Source organism: Mesoplodon densirostris, chromosome 9 (assembly GCF_025265405.1).
Source record: "Mesoplodon densirostris isolate mMesDen1 chromosome 9, mMesDen1 primary haplotype, whole genome shotgun sequence".
NCBI lineage: Eukaryota > Metazoa > Chordata > Mammalia > Artiodactyla > Ziphiidae > Mesoplodon > Mesoplodon densirostris.
In genome coordinates this window covers 99,692,168-99,713,123 of record NC_082669.1, presented here as the reverse complement: position 1 = coordinate 99,713,123, position 20,956 = coordinate 99,692,168, and the positions used below count along the sequence as shown (strand labels likewise).

The 20,956-nt window shown below is 52.7% G+C and overlaps 1 protein-coding gene across 2 annotated transcripts; it reads right to left on the bottom strand.

Moving 5' to 3' along the window:
• Nucleotides 1-782: 782 nt before the first annotated feature.
• CLEC2L (C-type lectin domain family 2 member L) lies at nt 783-15,254 on the bottom strand. 2 transcript variants are annotated; one of them, XM_060108772.1, is made up of 5 exons: nt 15,065-15,254; nt 5,989-6,063; nt 3,444-3,610; nt 2,468-2,568; nt 783-894 (listed from the first exon to the last, which is right to left on the bottom strand). In XM_060108772.1, the coding sequence occupies exons 1-5, from the start codon at nt 15,252-15,254 to the stop codon at nt 783-785; spliced, it is 645 nt and encodes a 214-aa protein (XP_059964755.1). The 2 variants fall into 2 exon arrangements, with proteins under 2 accessions (XP_059964755.1, XP_059964756.1); XM_060108773.1 differs by lacking the exon at nt 5,989-6,063.
• Between the last annotated feature and the right edge of the window lie 5,702 nt (nt 15,255-20,956).

The following is a 20,956-nucleotide window of genomic DNA, read 5'->3' as shown; positions in this document are numbered from 1 at the left end:
AAGGAACCAGATGGAGCACACCCCTCAGACACCTGAGAGTAACTCAGTGGCCTGGCAACATTAAACGGTGCCCTGAGGCCACAGAGTGTGTTTTTGGCCTTGCTTCCTACACATGCCGCCTGCCACACCAGTGCCTCTTGGTCATGTCCCTCCAAGGACGGGCACCCAGAGACATGCCCCTCCCCCCAGCCATGATCCTGGAACAAATGGCAGCCGACTTCTCTGGATGCGAGTCATCTCTTTAGTCCATCAGTGACCAACACAGCAGCACCACGGACACAGCAGGGGCCTGCCTGAGACCCCGGGCGAGGCAAGGACAGTGGATGCTGGGCCCAGGTGAGGGGGGCTTCCCTTCGGCCTCCCCAGCAACCAGGAGAGAGATGCGTGGGGAGGGGGCCCGTCTGTGTGGACAGTACCGCAGCCTGTCAGCCCCCGGCCTTCCTCAGAGCACCAGAGCCTCCGGAGGAGGGAATGTTCCAGGGTAGGGCCAGGGAGGGGCTTATTGGGGTGACTAAGGGTGGACTCTGAATTTGAGCGGGGGCTGTGTGCCCTCGTGGGCATGTGTGGCTGGGGACAGGTGCCTGCCGTACTACTGACTCATGGGATTTGACTACTGAGCCACAGGACCTGCCTGGGGCCAAGGAGACCAGGGACCAAGACTCTGGGGCCTGGGAGAGCACCCAGTGGCAGAAGGCACCCTCCTCACTGCTTCGCTTGGAGACAAGCCCGGGGCTGGCAGGTCTCGGAGGCTGGCTGGAGGGCCGCCTCTGGCCTGACCCACCTCAGGTGTAGGCCATCTTGCTGCACACCCAGGGCCGGGTCATCAAACACTCCGTCGACACCAGCCTGGTGGGCTCCACGAAGACGCACTCCCCCGGGCCCGAGATGGGGAATCTGTGGCGGGGAGAGAAGAGACCGGGCACTCACGACCAGGCAGACACGGCCCGTCACTGGGCAGCCCCGGAGGCCCTATGACTTGTCCCTCCCTCTGGAGCAGCCTTCCGGGACAGTCGGCCCCCACAGGCCTTGCTAGCGTGGCTCCCGTCGCCTCCAGACGGTGCATCACGGCTCCAGCCCCCCGGTGATGCCCAGGGATGTTTCCTGGACGCACCCTGCACTCCTCCATCTGGCTCCGCCATCCTGTCGGGCCCAGCTCACTCGTCCCAGGAACCCGGGGCCCTGTCTAGGACCATGCTCCACACCCACCTTGCCCACAGTGCCCTGCCTGCACCTCCTGTGTCTAGCACGGGGGGGCCTAACATCATCCCTTTTGAATCTCAACACTTCTTCTTCACCTCATTTGGTCACCCTGACCTGAGCCCCCTGCCAAGGCTGGAGCTGGGGTCTCATAAGAGAGGGCATCAGAAGGACCCCAAGAGGGAGTAGGGGGGCCAGGACCACCTCGATGTCAGAGAAGCGTGGCCCCAAGGCCCACTGGTTGCCAGGTAGTCAGCGCTCTGGGGACCCCAGCTTCCAGGGCTCCCTGGGTTCCGGGAGCAGGAAGCTTCCAGAAGGGGAGAGGTGGGAGCAGCAAGGGTAAGACTTTCTCAGCAGCTCTAAGAACAGATCTTGGATGAGGGCAGGACAAGGAAAGAGAAGGAAAAAAAGAAAAAGAAAACAAGGAAGAGGCAGTTGAGGACAAAGACAGGTGCAGGAGGCAGGGAGAAACCGGCACAGGGAAGGAGTTGTCACGGGCACGCAGTTCACGTCAGGTCAGCAGCTGTGCCCCCGCCTGGCTCCCCGGGCCTAGTCCTCCAGCCTGAGAGTCTACATCAGAAGCTGAGGTTCTTACTCCCCTGTGTGTGCTGCTCTGCGTCTCCCTAAGCCTAAACTGCCCCTACACCCATGACTGCTGCCGCCATCGCCCCGCAAACCGTCCCTGGCTTTGCACACACACCAACCCATCACACACTCCCTGCCACAGCACTTGGGCCACACAAATAATACCACCACTGCACACACCACCGACACCCTCAAGAGGTGTTTTCTCTAAGGGAACCCTCCTGGTGCCCAGGGGTCAGATCCCCTTTCTCCCACAGTGACAATGTTTAGGTGGCACGTGGCTGCCCCACCTAAGAACAGAGGCCCCACCTCCCACCCTCCCTTGCAGTCAGGTGTGGCCATGAAGCTAAGTTCTGGCCAACGCAGAGGGGTGTCCAGGGCACGTCCTCCCTTTCCCTGAGCCGTGCAGGTGGACTGGGGAGCCGCAAGGTGGAAAGAGCCCGGGCCCTTTCCAGCAGCAGGAAGCTCTGTTGCCTGCATGGAGCAGGGCCACCAAACCAGGCTGGACTTTACCAGGGAGAGAGTAGTAAAGCCATTATCATGACTGGGTCTCTGTCCCATACCCCTGACCCTAGAGGTGAGTGACTCCAGCTAGCACAAAACCAGGTTCTTCAGGAGGTGCGTCTGGGAGGCTATGGCTTCCCCGGTCTAAGCTCCTTGGCCAGAAGATGAAGCCTCAGCTCACGTGTCTGGGTCAAACGGGTCCCCGTTGACCCAGTGGAATTCGTCCCCCACTCTGCGCAGACCAATCCAGGGCTCCCTCCGTGTGAACTTGAACATGAATTCCTGCACCAAAGAAAGAGGGAAACCTCAGAGTCAGGTGCGGTCTCCTGACTGCTCACACATCCCCAGACTAACCTCAGCTTGGAAGACTGGCTCCCAAGATGTGTAGACACGGAGAGGGTCTACATCCCATCACTGCATCCCAAGTGTGAGGAGCTGGGGTTACAGACACCCCGCGCTCACATGGAGCGGCCTGCAATGGCTTCCAAGGGACCCAGGCTCTGGGAGTGCACCACTGGGCCAGGAAGCCTGGAACAGGGTTTGTCTCCTAGCTCAGTGGGCCAGCATGCCTGCGTTCCTCATTTTCAGGAAGCCTGGAACTGCCTACTTGATGGATTATCTGGGATACGTCTCAAAGCTCAGGCTGGATGTCCTTCTACCCACGTATTTCTGGGCCTTTCTCTGCCGAAAGGAGCTATCAGACTGTGTATCAGAGACAAACAGAAGTGATTTTTAGATTTTCTGCTATTTTGGATTGCATGGACTGTTGCCCTCAAAACCCAGAATGGCCAAGAGACCCACTAATTGTGTTTCTTTCACATTTCTAGTGATATAACTGTTTGGGATGTTAAATGAGAGATCAGGCCCTGATTTGGACCAGTAGAAGAAGCCAACGCGATTTTTCATTTCACAAGTGCGGGTATCGTTTGTAATGCTCACGCTTCAGTACTGAGTTGAGCTCAGCAAACCAGCCTCGGGTGGACATAGTTGGCCTCGACAATAGCAGTGGAAACAAGAGCCCCTCGTGGACCTGCTCAGACCCCATGGAGCCCACCTGCACCCCCCACCCCAGGCCGTGCTCTGGGAACAGGTCACAGGGGACACCAGGTCCTTGGGGCGGGGCTCTGCCCGAAGGTCCCCGCCCCACCGGCACGCACCAGCTCCTTCTGGCTCTGGACCACAGCCAGCGCGGCCTCGTGGCCGTGACAGTATTGCCTGCCCGTGTTCCAGTCTCTCGGTTCCTCAGAAAAGAAGTAGCACTTCCTTCCGTAGAGCAGCCAGTCCTCCGGGCAGGGCGCCTCGCACTTGATGCAGCCCTTGGAAGCTGCAGGGAAGAGGAGCGGCTCAGCATCCACCAGCACAGCGGGCCTCTGTCCGGCCCCCCAAGGATCCCACTCTGCTCCCCGCCACCCCTCCACCGGCCTCCACTTTGGTGCCCATCAGCCACATGCCTCGGGGGAGCGCCTGTCACAGCGCCTGGCAGGTAAAAGGCGGGTGACTAAATGAGGTAGGAAAAGGAATTTGGGAGACTGGCAGGGACACCGCCCCGAGGGGAAGTGACAGCAGGTTAGGCCCCTGGGTTAAGCTCTCCTCTCTCTCCCCGAACTCCGCGAGGCGAGGAACCCGAGAAACTCAGACTTGGAAGGGACCTGGGGGCCATGCGTTCTCTCTCTCCAGCCAGGGTGGGAACCGTCGGCGGCGGACTCGATGGGCCTTGCTCTCATTGGCCACACCCTCATCAGCTAACACTGCTGAACTGCTGGAAAGATCCTTCGCAATTTTGAGTCCCAACCTGCCTTCCCGTGACCTGGAACCTGTGGGTCCAGGATCTGCCTCTGGAGTGACCCGGACAGACCTGGTCTGTCTTCCACCTCCTACTTGAAGAAGGACCCCTGCCTCCCCTCTTCCAGGATTGAACAGACACCATCCCTTCCACAGTCCCTTGCAGGGGGTGCCCTCCAGGCCCTTCTCCATCCTGCCTGGCTCAGTACGGTGTGCCCACATCACCAGTAAAATGCTGCCACCAGAACAGGCTGGGACACGTGAGCCGTGGTCCAGCACCCAGCAGTGATCACCGTACCCCTTCCAGCTGCTGTGGGCTTTCCAGTCTTCGGATGCTCCGATGAGAAGAATCTGTGGATATGTGTCTATGTGCACTTCTCTGGGAAGGAGGCCCAGAACTTCCATGAGGTTCTCTAAGCCTCCCTGCCAAAAGGAATTCCGCCATACTCTTCAACTATTTTCCTATGATCTCTATCTAAGCCAGGTCTCCCCTGTCCAGAACATGTGTAAATCACATTTAAATCCAAGTGCAGGATCTTGGGTTTATTTCTTCCACAGTCATCTCATTCACATTGGCTCATTTGAGTTTCTGAAGAGAAATTTTAATCTTGATTTCTTTTTCATCTGTCCTATTGAGCATCCCTCTTTGAATTGTTTCACCTGCAAATTCCGTAAGCATATGTTTTTGTTTGTTCTCATACAAGAGATTGACGAAAATGTAGACCAGGACAGAGCTGAGAACAAGTCCATGGTACTCAAGCCCCCAAGGGAGCTACCACCACACCAACACCAGTTAATTAACGGGCACTCTGGCATTCCTGCTCAGTGAGCTACAGGCCCACTTAGACTTACTGGCCATGCATTCCCACGAGGATCTCCAGGGGCTCTGTTGTGTTTTACTGAAACATCAATCTGCTGTGTTTACACATTGCCCTGTCCTCCCAACCTAGCAATAGAACAATTGAATTTGTAACAAGTAGTCTAGGTGAATCCAAGCTCACCCCAGTGGTCACCACATTCTTTGCTAAGCACTCACAACTCCCTGCTTAGCCTGCATGCCCTACAGGTGAGGGTTTGGTAGGAATTGATGTTATCCGTGGATTTTCCTCCCATTTTGAGGTCTTAGGGTGCTTCTCAAAGATTAAAGGCAGAGGTCCTGAAGTCACTTTGCAAACCCTTCAGAAGCCATGACGTACCTTGACTTGAATCCATTAAAAGCAGCAAATCCCAGGGTCCTGTAGCCTCGCCTCCCTTGCTTAGTAGCAGTTTCCTCTTTTGCGTTCCTCCCTCAACCCTTTCAGTCCGACCCTGCCGCTCCGTGTTTTTCAGGCCTCTCCCCCTTGGAATGTTCTGGTCCCTCTACCTCCTGCTCTCTAGGAAACTATTCATTCTTCGGGGATTAGCCCATGTGTCCACACCCCACCCCCACCCCCCACCCCCGCTCTGGGAAGCCCCCAGGCAGTAACACCTCTATCACTGGACAGGGAAGTTGATGTCATACATTTAAAAAAATCTCCAGCACTTAGCCCAGGGCCTAACACACAGCCAGGCTCAATAAATGTTTGTTGAGTAAGTGAATGAGATCTTTAAGGCCCTTAACCCCAAACCGTCTCCTTCAAGATGCATCACGTGACTAACACACACCAAGTTTGTTCTGCGTTCCCGAAGCATTTTTGTGAACGTTCCTAAGTTAACATCTCCACTTCCGCCGCATGGCTTAGCCAAGAGGACGGGTATAGTCGATGTGTGAATGTACTATTGTAGGCTAAAATCTCATCTAGAACCAACACTCTGTTTCCTATTTACTTTGACCCCACAGAATTGGCGGTATATCTGGAACCTTTCTTTACCTAATTAGACGTGCTTTTGACAAGGTGTGTAGGAACTGAATGGCATAAATGCTCTGACGTCCATGCTCACCCAGTATGCTCATCACCACCAGGATGGCAAACAGAAGCACTGCGATGGCCCCCAGCAGGAGACGCGTGGTGGTGTCTGAGGAGAGAGAAAGGGGTTGATTACCTGGCACATCCCCACCACCCATCCCCACCTCCAGCCCCAAGTCCTGATAGTGAGAAACTCTGGGGCTGTGTTTGAACAAGCCCTCCAGGAGATTCTGATGCTGAAGTCTGAGATGCCATTCTAAAGCACGGGTCTCTCTGATTCTGCGATCCCCCTGCTTAAAAACCCTCCCTCCGGGGCTACGCACTTGAACTTCTTCAGTGGCTGTCGGAGCTTTCCAGTCTTTCATCGCCTGCTGCTTCTCTACCTCATCCCTGGTTTTAGCCAGACGGACTCCTTGAAATACCCCAGTCCGTCCTCACAGCCCTTCAGCTGGGTCTTTGCTCCCAAGTTTCTTCTCCTCCACTGCAGTCTCTTGAAATCCTGCCCCACACCCTTCATTCTCTTCACGAAAGCTTTCCTGATCCTCTGGCTTCTCCCTTTTAAATTTATATTTATTGTTCTCACCTAAAATTTTAATTCGATGTGTAATGAAAGAACCCTTTTAGACTCCAGACACAGGGTCTTTGAAAGGTTTTTTGTGATAAAATATACATAACATAAAAGTTGCCATCTTAACCGTTTTTAAGTGTGCAATTTGTGGCATTAATTATATTCACAATGTTGTGCACTGTGAATTTGCAAAATTCCACTGCCTATTTGCAAAATGTTTTCATTACCCCAGACAGAAACTCTGTACCAACTAAACATTAACGCCTCATTCCCACCTCCTTCCAGCCCCTGGTAACCTCTAATCTACTTTCTGTCTCTATAAATTCACCTATTCTAGGAACCTCATGTAAGTGGAATCATACAATATCTGTCCTTTGGGGTCTGACTTCTTTCACTTAACATAATGTTTGCAAGGTTCATCCATGTTGTAGCACATCAGAATTTCATTCCTTTTTTATGGCTGAATAATATTCCATTGTATAATTATATACATTTTGTTTATCCATCCATCCATTGATGGACACTTGCTTGGGCTGTTTCCATCTTTTGGTTATTATGAATAATGCTGCTATGAACATTGGCAAATATCTGTTTGAGTCCCTGTTTTCAATTCTTCTATATACCTAGGAGTGGAATTGCTGGATCATATAGTAATTCTACATTTAGCTTTTTGAGGAACCACCAAACTGTTTTCCACTGCTGCTGCACCATTTTGCATCCTACCAGCAATGCTAACGCACAAGTGTTCTAATTTCTCCATTTCTTCACCAACACTTGTTAGTTTCCATTTTTGTTTGTTATAGCCATCCTAGTAGGTGAGAACTCCCTTTTTATTTTTAACCATTTTTAAAACCTTTTAACAGTTATATGTGTGCATAGATGAAAGAAGTGTCTCCACAGCCCAGTGCTGGGCTGTCCACCATTACTCACCCATGATGAGCTAAGTACCAAAATCGAGAGAGAGGAAGTATCTAGAAACTTTTACAGCAATTCAGCATTGCTGTGACTTCCAAGTGCCTGATACTGTTTCTAGTAATTTGTCTGTATTGTACTTCACAACAAATTGGGAAAAGAAACCTGGTCCTTTATCAAGGATCTGAAAAGCAACAGATCTGAAGTCAAGAAATTCTACCAGGCTTCACTAAACAAACTAACAACCAAACAAAGAACATTGCCCCTTCCACAGAGGCAACTACTTCCAACCCTTTTAGCTAATTCTTTTGGTATTTACCTCCAAATCTCTAAAAGCTTTACGTATGTCAATACTTTTTGACTTTTCTATTTAAGACACTACTTATTAACTTCCCACAATAATGAGGAAGATTTAATTCTCTGCATTACTGTCCCCACCCTGACTGCTCACACACTACCTGCTCTCTCAACATCATAGTTTGGGTTAGACTGATAATTAGGTGTTCTTTTCATATGGCAATGTAAATGCTACTCCCAGGAAAGCTATGCAGTGTATTATGATCTTTATTTCTACACAACTTCTTGTTTCCCTGTAATTAATCATTTTCCTTTGCTTACACTTCTGTGTGCTCATCATTATTTCAACTTCAAAGCTCCTTTAAGCTGATGAGGCAAAATCAGGAATTCTACTTCACCTATGACTTAGTCTGCACAGGCTGCTCTAACAAAAACCACAGACTGGGTGCTGTCTTCTCTCTCACAATCCTGGAGGCAAGGAAGTCCAAGATCAAGGTACCAGCAGATTCCATTCTTGGTGAGGGCCCCCAGGATGGGATCAGTGCCCTTATTAGAAAAGGAAAAGCCACCAGAGAGGAGAGAGGAAGCTCTCATATCCACTTTGCCTTTGCTATTTCCTGAAGATTTTTTTCAACTTTATCTCCCACTCTCTACTGAATCGTTTATTATTTCTACAATTATTTTTAACTGCTAAGGTTGTTTTGGGTTTGTTGATGCTGTTCCCTGAATACGCCCTCTTAAAGCATCCTGTTCTTATTTTAATGATGCAAAATTTTCTCTTATCTCTCTGAGGATATTACTGATAGTTTTTTAGGGTTTTTTTTGGGGGGAGGGGGCTCCGGAGGGGCTGGAGGAGAGGTGGGCAGAAAGTTTAATCTGTATAATCTCTGTTTTCTCCAAACTGTTTTGTTTTTTTTCCTGTTCATTTGTTTTGATCTCTAGCTTCCATGTCAGAGACTTTCCTGAGATGTCTGGAGATCCTTGGTTATTTGTTCATGATTAAGGCAGGAGGAATAAGACTTCACTGGCACCTCTGAGACAGGAAGAGGGGCTTATTAACTGTGAGGGTCATGGCAGAGTGACGGGCTGGTCCTCAAGGCTGTCTGTTTGTTGACCTCCTTGGGTTTTTCCTCTTGGGTCAGTGTCCCTGGAGACGGCTCTTCTGTTTTCCCTCCTGGAGGGTGTAGGCTTGGCTGGGAAGAGGCTAGGAGGCCATCCTGAGCCCTCAATACATAAATGTCGCCTTAACTGCTTGCTCTCAAATGTGTTGGTGTCCGGAGGCCCTCTCTCCCCAAGGAAGAGGGCTGGGGATGGGCTTACAGAGTGGGGAGAGGATTTGGGGATCTGAAGTCTTCCTAACAAGTGTTCAACCAGCCCTCCTGATTTCAGCTTAGCCGTGCTGACGGGTGCCCCGGTCTCTGCGCTGTGGGGTTCCTGGTTGTGACTCAGGTTGTTCCTCTGCTTCCTGAACTTTCTCAGGCCAGTGGATTCAGTGTCAGTTACACCATCGTTGATCCCTATGTGTTTGTTGGTTTGTTTTTAAATTTTATTTATTTATTTATTTATGTTTGGCTGTGTTGCGTCTTCATTGCACCGCCAGGCTTTCTCTAGTTGCGGCGAGTGGGGGCTACTCTTCACTGCGGTGCGCGGGCTTCTCATTGCGGTGGCTTCTCTTGTTGCGGAGCACGGGCTCTAGGCACGTGGGCTATCAGTAGTTGTGGCTCGCGGGCTCTAGCGCACAGGCTCAGTAGTTGTGGCGCACGGGCTTATTTGCTCCGCGGCATGTGGGATCCTCCCGGACCAGGGCTCGAACCCGTATCCCCTGCCTTGGCAGGTGGATTCTTAACCACTGCACCACCAGGGAGGGAAGCCCCTCGTTGCTATTGTTTTGTCTCCTGTTCTTGTTATCCTTGTGACCTTTTAAAAATCCCTTTACTGTTGTATTCATGAGCTTTGGAAGGGAAAGAAAATAAACGCACGTATTCAGTCTGCCATCTTTACTTGCAAGTCCAACAAACATCCAGGAGTCCTTCCTATGAGCACGGTCTATACTGGCAAGTGACCAGAGAGGTGGGTGGCTTCCGGTGCGGTAAGAACAGAGGCTCACGCCTGCCCTCGAGGGCTGGGCTCCTTCTGTATCTGCTCTGCTGTCCTCAGGGGCAGCTTGTTGTAAGACTAATCCCCTTGAGCTGCGTATGAATCCTGCCTTTCCCTTCTTTATTTTTATTTATTTATTTAGGCTGCACTGGGTCTTTGTTGCGGCTTGCGTGGGCTTAGTTGTGGTATGGGGGATCTTAGTTCTCCGACCAGGGATCGAACCCAGGCCCCCTGCATTGGGAGTGCAGAGTCTTAACCACTGCACCACCAGGGAAGTCCCACCTTTCGCTTCTTTAAATGCCTCTCAATCCCCTTCTATAACCCCGGCACCGCAGTAAGAGCATAGCATCGTAAGCCACTTCACGTGGGTTCAAATCCCAGCTCTGCCACTTTTTAGTGGCAAAGCTACTTAGCTGCTATTTTATTTCATTTTCCTCATCTTTCAAATGAAGTCATAATAGTGTCTCCCTCTTAGAATTTTATGAGGATTCAACGTATAGGGCTTAGAGCAGTGCCTGGCATGGTACGCTCTCCTTCAGTGTTAGCAATTACTATCATGATGATTATCGGCCCATGGGCTCCTTTAGGGTAAGGGCAGTGCTTTACTCACGTTTGGGTTCCCTACAACAGGGCTCGGTCATTGCCTTGCATGTTACAGAGCACCCTGAATGACAATGTCACCCTGAATGACAGTGTCACCCTGAATGACAATGCCCTTGGCCATGCGGATATACACCTGCTTTCAGGGAAAGGGGAGTCTGTGCCTGTGTCTCCAGCATCACCAGAACTGAGGACTCTCTTCATTCTTTCGTGGGGATAACTGCTCTGGATGCTGCACTGTAAACAGAGAGAGGGTGCGCTACGGAGTCTGACTCCTTGTTCACCCTCGAGGACAGCTGTGGGCCTGGACAAGCCAAAACAATGTTGTGTTAGTTTCCTAGGTTGATGTAACAAAGCACCACAGAGCAGGTGGCTTAAAACCCCGGAAGTGTGTTGTCTCACAGTTCTGGAGGCTAGAAGTCCACAGTCAAGTTGTCGGCGGGGCCGTGCGCCCCCTGAGACCTGAAGGGAAATCCTTCCTTGCTCGGTCCTCGTTTATGCTGGTTGGCTGGCGATCTTCAGCACTCCTTGGCTTGCAGCTGCATCACTGCAGTCTCTGCCTTCATCGTCACATCCTTCTCCCTGTGTCTCTTTGTCTTCATGTGACCACCTCTTAGAAGGACACGAGTCGTATTGGGTTAGGAGCCCACCCTGCTCCAGTATGCCCCCATCTGAACTAATTACAACGGCAATGACCATATTTCCAAATAAGGGCAGATTCTGAGGTGCTGGGGAGTTAGGACTTCAACATATCTCTTTGGGGGGGGATACAATTCAAGCCGTAACAAATGTCTAACTCAGCAGTCCTTCCTTCTATGCAGTGGCCCTTATTAGAGGGAGTTTGAGGGTGCAGTTTATTTATGTTATAAATGTATATGACTCAGCCCGATGTTAGAAGGAACAACTGAAAACAACCTGGCACCCAAGCCCAGACAAATCTCCCAACACCCTCATATCCACAGTGCAAAAGAGAATCATAGCTGAGGTCTCTAAGTTGCCAGGGCCACAGCCTGGAAGGCATACTCTTGACTGTCACAAACTATCAAATGTAGAGTTTGGTCATTTTTAAATTTTTAAGAGGCTTTGCTAAATGCGTGTGTGTGGTTTTGAGTAGGAAGTTGTGGGTTTGTGTCTTATCAAGAAACTTTCAACATTAAAAATTCAGAACTGGTGAGCCCTGGAAAATCTATAGCCTGAGATTTGCAGAATCACTGTCCCCACTCCTGTACCCCCAGGCTGCTTTTCCTCACCCTCCCTACCCCAATGCCAGAAATAGATTCCCATCTCCAATCACCTCCAGTCTTTCCAGAACGCAGGCGGGAGCTCTGGACCACTTTTCCAGCCTGTCCCCCAAGGCTGAGGATGGAAGGAAAGGTTAATATCCACAGGGAGAGGACTCAATCAGGAGAAATTCTGTTTGGCTTCCTATTTACAAAGCTAACTGTTCATCGAAGGAGAGTCTTAAAGACCTGGGCTGTAATCTCAGCTTCAGATTTAAGACGTTTTCCACGTCACTTAACCTGTGACGAGGAAAAAGCATCTGCCGGAGGGGGCAGGGTTGTCTGAGGAGCGCAGGGAGGAGGGCTACATGCATCAGAAGCACAATTTGATTCTCTCCAATTAGCCTCCCCAAGCCGCATGTTGGTCAGCTCAGGACAGAGTAAGAGGTTTCATATCAGAGGGCCTAGTGGCAAACCCGACGGGATTTCACGTGTGAGAGAGCAACGTGCATCCTTGGGCAAGACACTCAGCCTCTCTGAGTCTCAGTTTCCTCATATATAAAACAGGTACAACATTCACCAAGCCCCTGCAAGGGTAGATGGGAGGGTTAAACAAGACAGCTATTGTGAAAGCCCCAGCACAGGGCTGGCACTTTGTAGGTACTTGATAAATATTCGGTACGTGGTAATACAGGAGCACAGGCCCCCTGGGGGTTCAGCTTGGTCAAATCAAGAAGTCTCAAGACAGATGCTTGGCTAAGCAAGGGCTGCAAAACCCCTTGGTCCCCAGACCTGGCAGACCCCTCATCCCATCACGGGTGTTTCTCAGGGTCTGTGGACTGGGCTCATTATGAGGACTTCAGTTTGGGCTGGGAAGTGGACTCACAGTAGGCAGATGGGCAGTCAAAGGATTTCAGTTGAGCAGTTGGTCATACACTTTCCCTGGGTTCCCTCATCAGGGATGCCGGGCTCTAGGGACGGGGGAAAGAGATCACCCACACACAGCCTACACCCCAGCACCTTTGTCCGTGTAGCTCCGAGAGGCAGAAATCCTTATCTTGCTCAGCAGATGAAGAAACTGAGGCTCAGACAAGTTTGAAAACCTGCCAGCCCACTGGCAGTTGAAGGATCTGGCTGAGGCTTACCCAACTCCAGAATCCGTGCTTTTTGCACTGCAGCAGGCTGCCTCAGCCCCTGTCGTGTGATTTCTGCAAGGGCAGGGATGTTCCCAGTGCCTAGAGCTGGGCTGGAACAGTGGGGCCTCCAGGAGTGTTTGTGGGAGGTGAGGAAGAGTGAGTGAATGTGGGGGAATCAGCACACGGCAGGACCCTGGAGAGCACCATCGTGGTCCGAGAGCTCCCCTCTCCCCGCAGGAGATGCGGCGCCCAGGGAACACCCAGGAGATGCTCAGGGGACCAGTGGAGGGGAGGCCCCTGGCAGGGACACAGACTCCACATCCTAAAACTCCTGTGGGAAAAGGCCCACAGGCCCCAGATGCTGAGCCCCCAAGGTCCACAGGCACCAGGGTGGGGCTGCTCCTGGTGGGCCATGGGAATGAGGGCAGGGGCCAGAGGTGCCACGAGACACAGAGCCAGGCCAGGCAGGGAGCCATGCCCAGACAGGCGAGACGAGGCTGGGCCACAGGTGGGCACTGAGCACAGAGTGGGCTAGACTCCACAGGGCCTGGAAGACCCAGTGTCCTGAGAGGCCCCCTGGGCCATTTCCTGCCGGGCGTGCGGCTGCTTCTTCAGCCTAACTTGCAGGTGGTCGGCCCAGCCATGGCTGGGAGTAGGAAGCAGAAGGGGCCAAGGTCAGGATGGGAGGTAAGATGGGAGCCAGCCAGCTGGAGGCACTGAAAGAAGCCGCACCACCCCTGAAGTGGCCCCTAAGCACTGGGGGTTAGAATGAGGTTAGGGCAGCCCCTGGAGAAATGCTTACGAATGACTGAGTGGAGAAATACAGGCAAGAGGCGTGAGCAACTTCAAGAAATAACTTGGGCAGGAGGGAAGCAGTGGGTCACAGGCAAATCTAACAGTGAGGGTTTGTCCACCTTTATTCAGCTCAGCTCTCCCCAGCCCGAAGGTCCTCTGCAGTGGCTCTCCTACACTGAGTTCCAACATCTTTGCCTCCTTTGTCCCAAATCACCATCCAGGTGTCCAGCTTTCCCCTCAGAGTCTGCACAGCCCCTCCTCAGGCCATCCGTGTCCCCTGGCCTACCAGCCTTTGGGCCAAATGCTGACAGAACTGTCCCCACCTCTCCCTCCTTGGCCAGGCACCTGCCCTGGCTGGTGCTGGTTATGTCCCTCCCCTGACCACGGCCCCGCCTTCCTCACTGACCTGGCCTTGGTCCGACCCCTCTGGGCCACCACCACTTTTCCAAGGGCCGCCCACTGTCTCATTCTATGCTTCAAATCTCTCAACAGCCGCTTCAGACAAAGTCCAAACACTTTGGCAAGGCCTGGGTGGCCATTCACGGTCTGGGCTCTCCAGACTCCTCTCTTTTCACCGCGCCCCACCCCGATCCTGGTATTTTGGAGGTCAGTTCCCCACAAGGGACAGGCGAGTCCTCGCTGCTTGATCCCTGAACGTGTCACTCCTCGAGCCTGGTGCACCCATCTTTCTCTTTCCACACCTCCTAAGAGGTCACCTACTCCAGGAAGCCCTCCTTTTCTGACACTCCTTCCCTAATGGTTGGGTGATCCAGGTCCTGGGCTTCCCTAGTTGATGCCATCCAGGCAGGTCCTCGGCCTTTGGACTCCGGGTGTCCAGAGTACCGAGAAACGTCCAGAGGACCAGCCCTCCGGGCAGCTTCAGCACCTCCCACACCACACAAGTGGCCACACGAGTTAAGTGAAAGAACTCATGAACTTGAAATCTGTCTTCCACTTTGGCGACCGCCCCTTTGGCCGTGAGCCCCTCTGACTGGAAGAGGTAGGTGGGACCCCCGACTTGCAAGGAAGGCCCTCTGGCTGATTCTCCCTCCCGGCACCACCAGCGCCCCATCCCCCAACCCCCTTCTCACGGGGCATTAGCACCGCGTCGGGGTCCACAGCTTTTGTCACTTTGCCCAAAGTACTTTCACTGCTATAGGGTCAAGCCACTCTCTCAATATGCCTGTCGGGTGAGTGCCGGACAGTAACTGTCCGCCTTCACTCATAAGGAAACAGGGTCGGAGCATGAAACCTGCTCCCAAGGTCAAAGAGGGAGTTAGCTGCAGAGACAGGGTCAAGACTGTACTATAGGTGGTCCCCAGTTACCTGTTCCCCACCGCCCCACAATGTGGCATCTGATGCCCTGGCAATCCTCCGGGTTCCAGAGTCGCGCTCCCCGCTCTCCCCACCGGGAGACCGGCCAAGGTGACTCTGTCCCGCCTCCCGAGTCCCCGGCCGGGGGATGGAGGGCCGCTAGGCGCTTACCCTCCAAGGCCGCCTTCCAGCTGGTGCTGCCCTCGTAGCCCGACCCCGATCGCCGCAGCAGCCCCTCGGGACCGCGGCCCTCCGCTTCGGCGGGGGAGCGCAGCCTGGGCGCGGCGGGGGCGGACGCGGGGCGGACGGCGGGGGGCGGCGGCGGCCGGGCCCGCGCGGGGGGCTCCCGGGCCGGCTCCATGCCTGTCGCTGCGCCGCGCCGCGCCCGCGCTCCTGTGCCGAGGTGCGGGGCCCGGCCCGACGCGCACTCGGCGCTCCGTGCGCCCTGCGGGCCCCCCAGGCCGACCTCGGGTGGGCGAGGGTCGGGGCTGGCGCAGCCCGAGGCTGAGCCCGGCTCCCCGCGCCGGACCCGCTGCGCCCGGCGGCCGCCACCTCCTGGGTCCCCGCGTGCCTCGCCTGCCCCGCCGAGCCGCAGCCTCCGCGCAGAGCCGGGGCGGGGGAGGACGAGCGCGGGGAGGTGCGGCAGGGCAGGCGCAGGGAGGGAGGAGGCTCCGGGCGCGAGGAGACCCGAAGCCCCGCCTCCCGGCGCCCCGCCCCCCGGCCTCCCGCCCCCTCGGCAGGAGTCCAGATGCTGCGGAGCCGGGAGCGCGGACCCTGGAGCCGGGAGCCCTGGCTTCTAATCCAGGTCCACCTGGCAGCCTCCTGCTTGTCCTCTGTTAAAACGGGAATCAAGTTCATGCGGCTCAAGGAAGATGAGGGGCTTTCCTCTGGGCTACCCTGGAGCCAGAGCAGAGGGGTGAGGGCTGTGTCTTCGGCCAGAATCGGCGCGCACGAGAGAGCAAAGTGCCGATGGGACGCATGGAGCAACATTTCAGATTCAGTTAACATTGACAGAGCATCTAGTAAGTGCCAGGGTGTTTTACAAACATGAACTGACAACACCCCCAGTTTAGGATGAGGACCGGAATTAGAGAGGTCAAGGGCATGGCTGAAGGCGGCACCGCACAAGCGCACGGTTGGCTGGTTTCTGACTCCCAGGCCAGGGCTCCCTCGATGGTCTTCACTCGGGCACTCTTTCCGTGGCTGAGCCCGGGCCGCCTCCGGCTCCACGCCCAGGCCTGCATTTCCTTCTCCAGTCCCAGCCCCACGTCTGCGTCCTCTCTCAGCCCATGATTCCTCGTCCTCAACCTTCCTGCTTTGTCCCCACCACCAGATCCAATCCGTACCGACTCCTGTGAACTGTCCCTTTCAGAGGCTCCCTTCTCACAGCCCCTCGCCAAGTACAACAAGTCCATTTCATCTGTCTGGCCGCAGCCTCAGTCTCCTTATGGTCTCCCTCGGCTCTTGCTTCCTCCTGTCTCAGCACCAGAGGCATCTTCCGAAAATGTGAACCTCACCAGTCCTTCAGGGCCCCCTCTACCTGTGGGCTTGGTCCAACTTCTTTTTTTTTTTTTTTTTTTTTTTTTTTTTTTGCGATACGCGGGCCTCTCACTGTTGTGGCCTCTCCCGTTGCGGAGCACAGGCTCCGAACGCGCAGGCTCAGCGGCCATGGCTCACGGGCCCAGCCGCTCCGCGGCATGGGGGATCTTCCCGGACCGGGGCACGAACCTGTGTCCCCTGCATCGGCAGGCGGACTCTCAACCACTGCGCCACCAGGGAAGCCCTGGTCCAACTTCTTACAAGGCTACAAGGTCCCTCATGTCTTAGCCCTGCTCCTATTTCAGGTTTCATCTCCTTCTACCCCTTGTCTGCTGGCCCCAGACACACCCAACTGTGTTCTGTCTTTCCTCCAGGCCAGGGAACATTCTCTCCCCTCTGCCTGGAATACGTTTCCTCTTGGTCCTTCTCATCACAACCTGTAGCCCCTCACACACCAGTTTGCCCACGTAACGTCTGCTAACGCTTCAGATCACACATTCTCTAGGATGCTGCATTCGTTTGGATTTGATTCGGCAGACTGTAAGAGAAGACCGCAAGAGCAAAGGCTTAAACTCGAAAGTCCAATAAAAGAAGTCTGGAGCTGGTCAGCCCAGGACTGGGCTGAGCTCCGAGGTCATCAGGACCCAGTCTTGTTCCCCTGGGCAGTGTTTTTACCACCTTCTAACACACTCCGTGTTCCTGTCTCTAGAGCTCCATCCCAGGTAAACCTGGGTCCTTCTGTGTCTCAGGATACAGGCTCCTTTTCTTAGGGTTAGATAATAGGAATGAGTCCTACCCACAAACTCAGAGGCTGGGGGGGAAATTTTTCCTTTTCCTTTAAATCAACTTAATTGTAACTTCAGGTCACCATCCGCTAAGGTGGTAGCAAATTCCAGCTCATCTTTTAAATTGAGATAAAATTCTCCATTTTAACCATTCTAAAAGGCTACAATTTTAGTACATTCATAATATATTCACAACATAGTGCGACCATCATCACTATCTAATTCCAGAACATTTTCACCACCCTAAAAAGAAAGCTGGTACCCATCAAGCAGTCACCCCTCATCTCCCTCTCCTCCAGCCCCTGTCAACCACGAATCTGCTTTCTGTCTCTATGAATTTGCCTATTCTGGATATTTCATATCACTGGAATCCTACACTATGTGGCCTTTCGTGCCTGGCTTCTTTCACTTAGCACATTTTCGAGGGGCATCTGTGTTATAGCCTATGTCAGTCCTTCATTCCTTTTCATCTCAGTCTGTTTTGAAGGCTGTAGTCCTTCCAAGGTGGTATCAGAGTCCCTGAGGCTTATGAGGGAAATCCTGGCTGGCACCTGTCCTCCAAGCCAGGCAGGCCCTGCTTCCTGGCTTTCCTGGGATACGGAGTCTTTGCTGGGGCTGGGGGCTCTGGGGCCAGAGATGCCTCTCCTGGCCACCGAGCCATGTGGCTCCAGAAGGCTCTCATGAGTGGTAGTGACCCTGCTACCCTGGAGGAGTCCCCAGACCTCTCTGCCCTTCCCGGGCAGGGTCCACCCTCCTCACCTCATCACTTCTCCAAGGGCCCCCTCTCTCCAGGACACCCCATCATCTCTTCAGTGGCCTTAGGTTTTTAGTACAGATCAGTTTCATTTTCAGGCTGCCTTGCTCTCTGCCCCACCACAATTATTAAGGCAAAGACATACAAAGACTGGCAAATTGCTTACAATTAGGAGATACGTAAAGAGCCAAACAAAAACTTCATGAGAGTAGGTTATCCTACTACCTGCCAGGGTGTCATGGTTGGCCCTGCATCCCCACGTGCACTGAGCATTTCTGGAACATTGGTGTTTACTAGACCAGGAGGGTACAGAGTTGCGAACCCAAATGTGCAGGGGCAGACACTTGAAGGAAGGAAGGAAGGAAGGAATAAATCCTACCAGTGGGGGCTGTGGGGGGCCCCCTCACTCAGGTCAGTGGGTTATTGACAAGTGGCAATTCTGCTCCACTGTTAACAGTGCTTCCCAGCATTTTGGTGTTTTCCAAAGGGGTTGGAAATACGAGTTGTTATGTGAAACTTCATAATTTTTAATTCTGGCAAATAATTCATATTTTAATAGAAAACTTGTATAAGCCAAAAAATAACAGCCACAATACACACACACACACACACACACACACACACACACACACACACACACACACACACACACACACACACACACACACATCTACATGATTGATTCAGCCTCTGGGCTACCAGTTGACAGTCTCTGATTTAAGGATACACTTGATGTCAGGGACCCCTTGTAGCACAAGACATCACAAACCCTTAGGTAAATTGTCACTGGATGAGACCCCTAAAGACAAATACCTCCTAATTAGGCAAGGGCCTCATTTGCTGGCCTGTCTCCCCCGTCTGGAAGGAAACTTCCTCACTGCTTATTATGTGAGGATAGGGTGTGGGTCCTCATGGTTATGAGCAGGTGCTGAACTCGGAGGATATTAGGAAAGGTATTTCCATATGGATGAGGGCTGAAGCTATATACGGGTTGTAGGTTTTTCTGCTTATTCCTTTGGAGTGGGCTTGAGAAATCACACTGCCTTCTCCCCATAAGTCCATGAAATCACCTGAGATCTGCAACCAGACTCCCTATTACTGTGGGACACCAGGAAGGTCTTAGCTCTTGGCAGTGAGAGGAGTAAGAACAGATCATTTATAACAACAAACATAAATAATTCACTTTACTGTCCGTAAGTTAATAAAGTGAAAAAATTGTGAAACCAACACAAGGAGAAGACAAACTAAGTACTGGTGGTAGAATATATTTTATTACATGGTGGTATTTTGGCATAGTTTTCTTCGCAGAGTCTGTTCTTGGCTGTCTACAATCAAATTCTCATTGCCAAGTCCATGTGAGTATTGTTGTATAACTCACTACGCTGCTTGGAGCCATGGGGTCTTCAAGGTCCTTCTTCCTTGGGTTCAGGAAGACACTGTCCTTTTTGTGGCACAGAGGAGACATCCTTCTGGTGAAGAAGTTCCTCTCCACCGGGGCAAAGCCTCCCCTCTGTCTAGTTGATGTGTATTTCTCTCTAGAGCGTGGCTCATCTTGCTGAAATAAGTCTCCACTCCCCTGTCCTGTCCTTCTTTGTCACAGGGCCCCCAGTGATGTGATGATGTGGTTTGTCCTCTGCTGGGTTTTGGTTTTGTTGCGTTTTGTTTTGTTTTTGGCTGCACCGCGCAGCTTGTGGGACCTTAGGTCCCCTGGGCAGTGAAAGCGCGGAACCCTAACCACTGGACCGCCAGGGGATTCCTAGGTCCTCGCTGGTTTCCATCAGGCCAGATGATGACTGAATCATTCTCATCCTCAACCTAACCCTAATACACGGTCTATGCTGGCGACCCCAAGTAGCGCACACAAACAGATTCTTCAAGCAGAAATACTGAGGGTAGTCAAAAGACGTTGGCCAAGAGATTTTCCTATCCCAGAGCCAACTGTGAGACACACTGAACAATGATACTGTGGCCCAGGAAATGAGCGTCAGTTCCTGGACGTGGGCACACCAAAAGCGGATTGTGGCGAGTAAATCTTCGAAGCACTGGAATAATTTTGTATGGCCAGCGGTTTCCCGAAGCGGCTCCACAGGTTGTTCTCTGGAAGGAGGAGAGTCCACAGAACTTAAAGCACGTGAAAGTGAAGGGGAGGGTAGGCAAGGCAGCAGCTGCGAAATCCCCGCGGCGTGGGCTTTTCTGCATCCAGGGAGAGAGGCACCGCGCTGGTGCAGCAGGTCGGGAGGTCACCCTGGGACTGAGGCTTTGTGAGCTGGTGTGGGTTTCTCTGACAACACGATCCGCTTGGGACTTCAGGGGGCTTCCAGGCTATTTGTGTCCCGACTGCCCAGGTCACAGTCCTGGCTCTGTTCCTTACTTCGTCGAGGTTTATTTGTTTTATTTGTTTAACTTCCTCCTGCCTCTGTTTTCCTCATCTGAAAATCAGCATCTACCCCAGTGAGTTGTCATAAGTAATGAGTTCATATAGGCGAACACGTACAAGAGACACCTAAATGTCAGTTCGCGGTACTCGCCTCCTAAGTCCCAACTTTCTCTCTTGCTGTTTTCTGCCTCTCAGCCTGTGGTCCCTGTGCTCTCGGCTTGTTGCAGAAAATTCAGCTTTTCCAATAGCGCTTGACCGGACTCTCAGCCGTGTTGGATTGCAGGTCACAGGCAGAAAGGTCCTCTCATGATAAAGCTGTATCTTCTTCCTTCTGTGTATGTTTTATTTTAACTCTAGTAAAAAACAGGCAACATAAAATTTACCATCTTAACCATCTTTCAGTGGCATTCAGTACATTCATTTTGTGCAAACGTCACCACCATCCACCTCCTGAACTCCTTTCATCCCGCAAAACCGAAGTTCATTACCCATCGAACAACTCTCTGTTTCCGTCTCCTCCCAGCCCCTGGCAACCACTACTCTACCCTCTCTCCCCATGAATTTGACTAGTCTGGTTACCTCCTATAAGTAAAATAGTGCACCTAGTC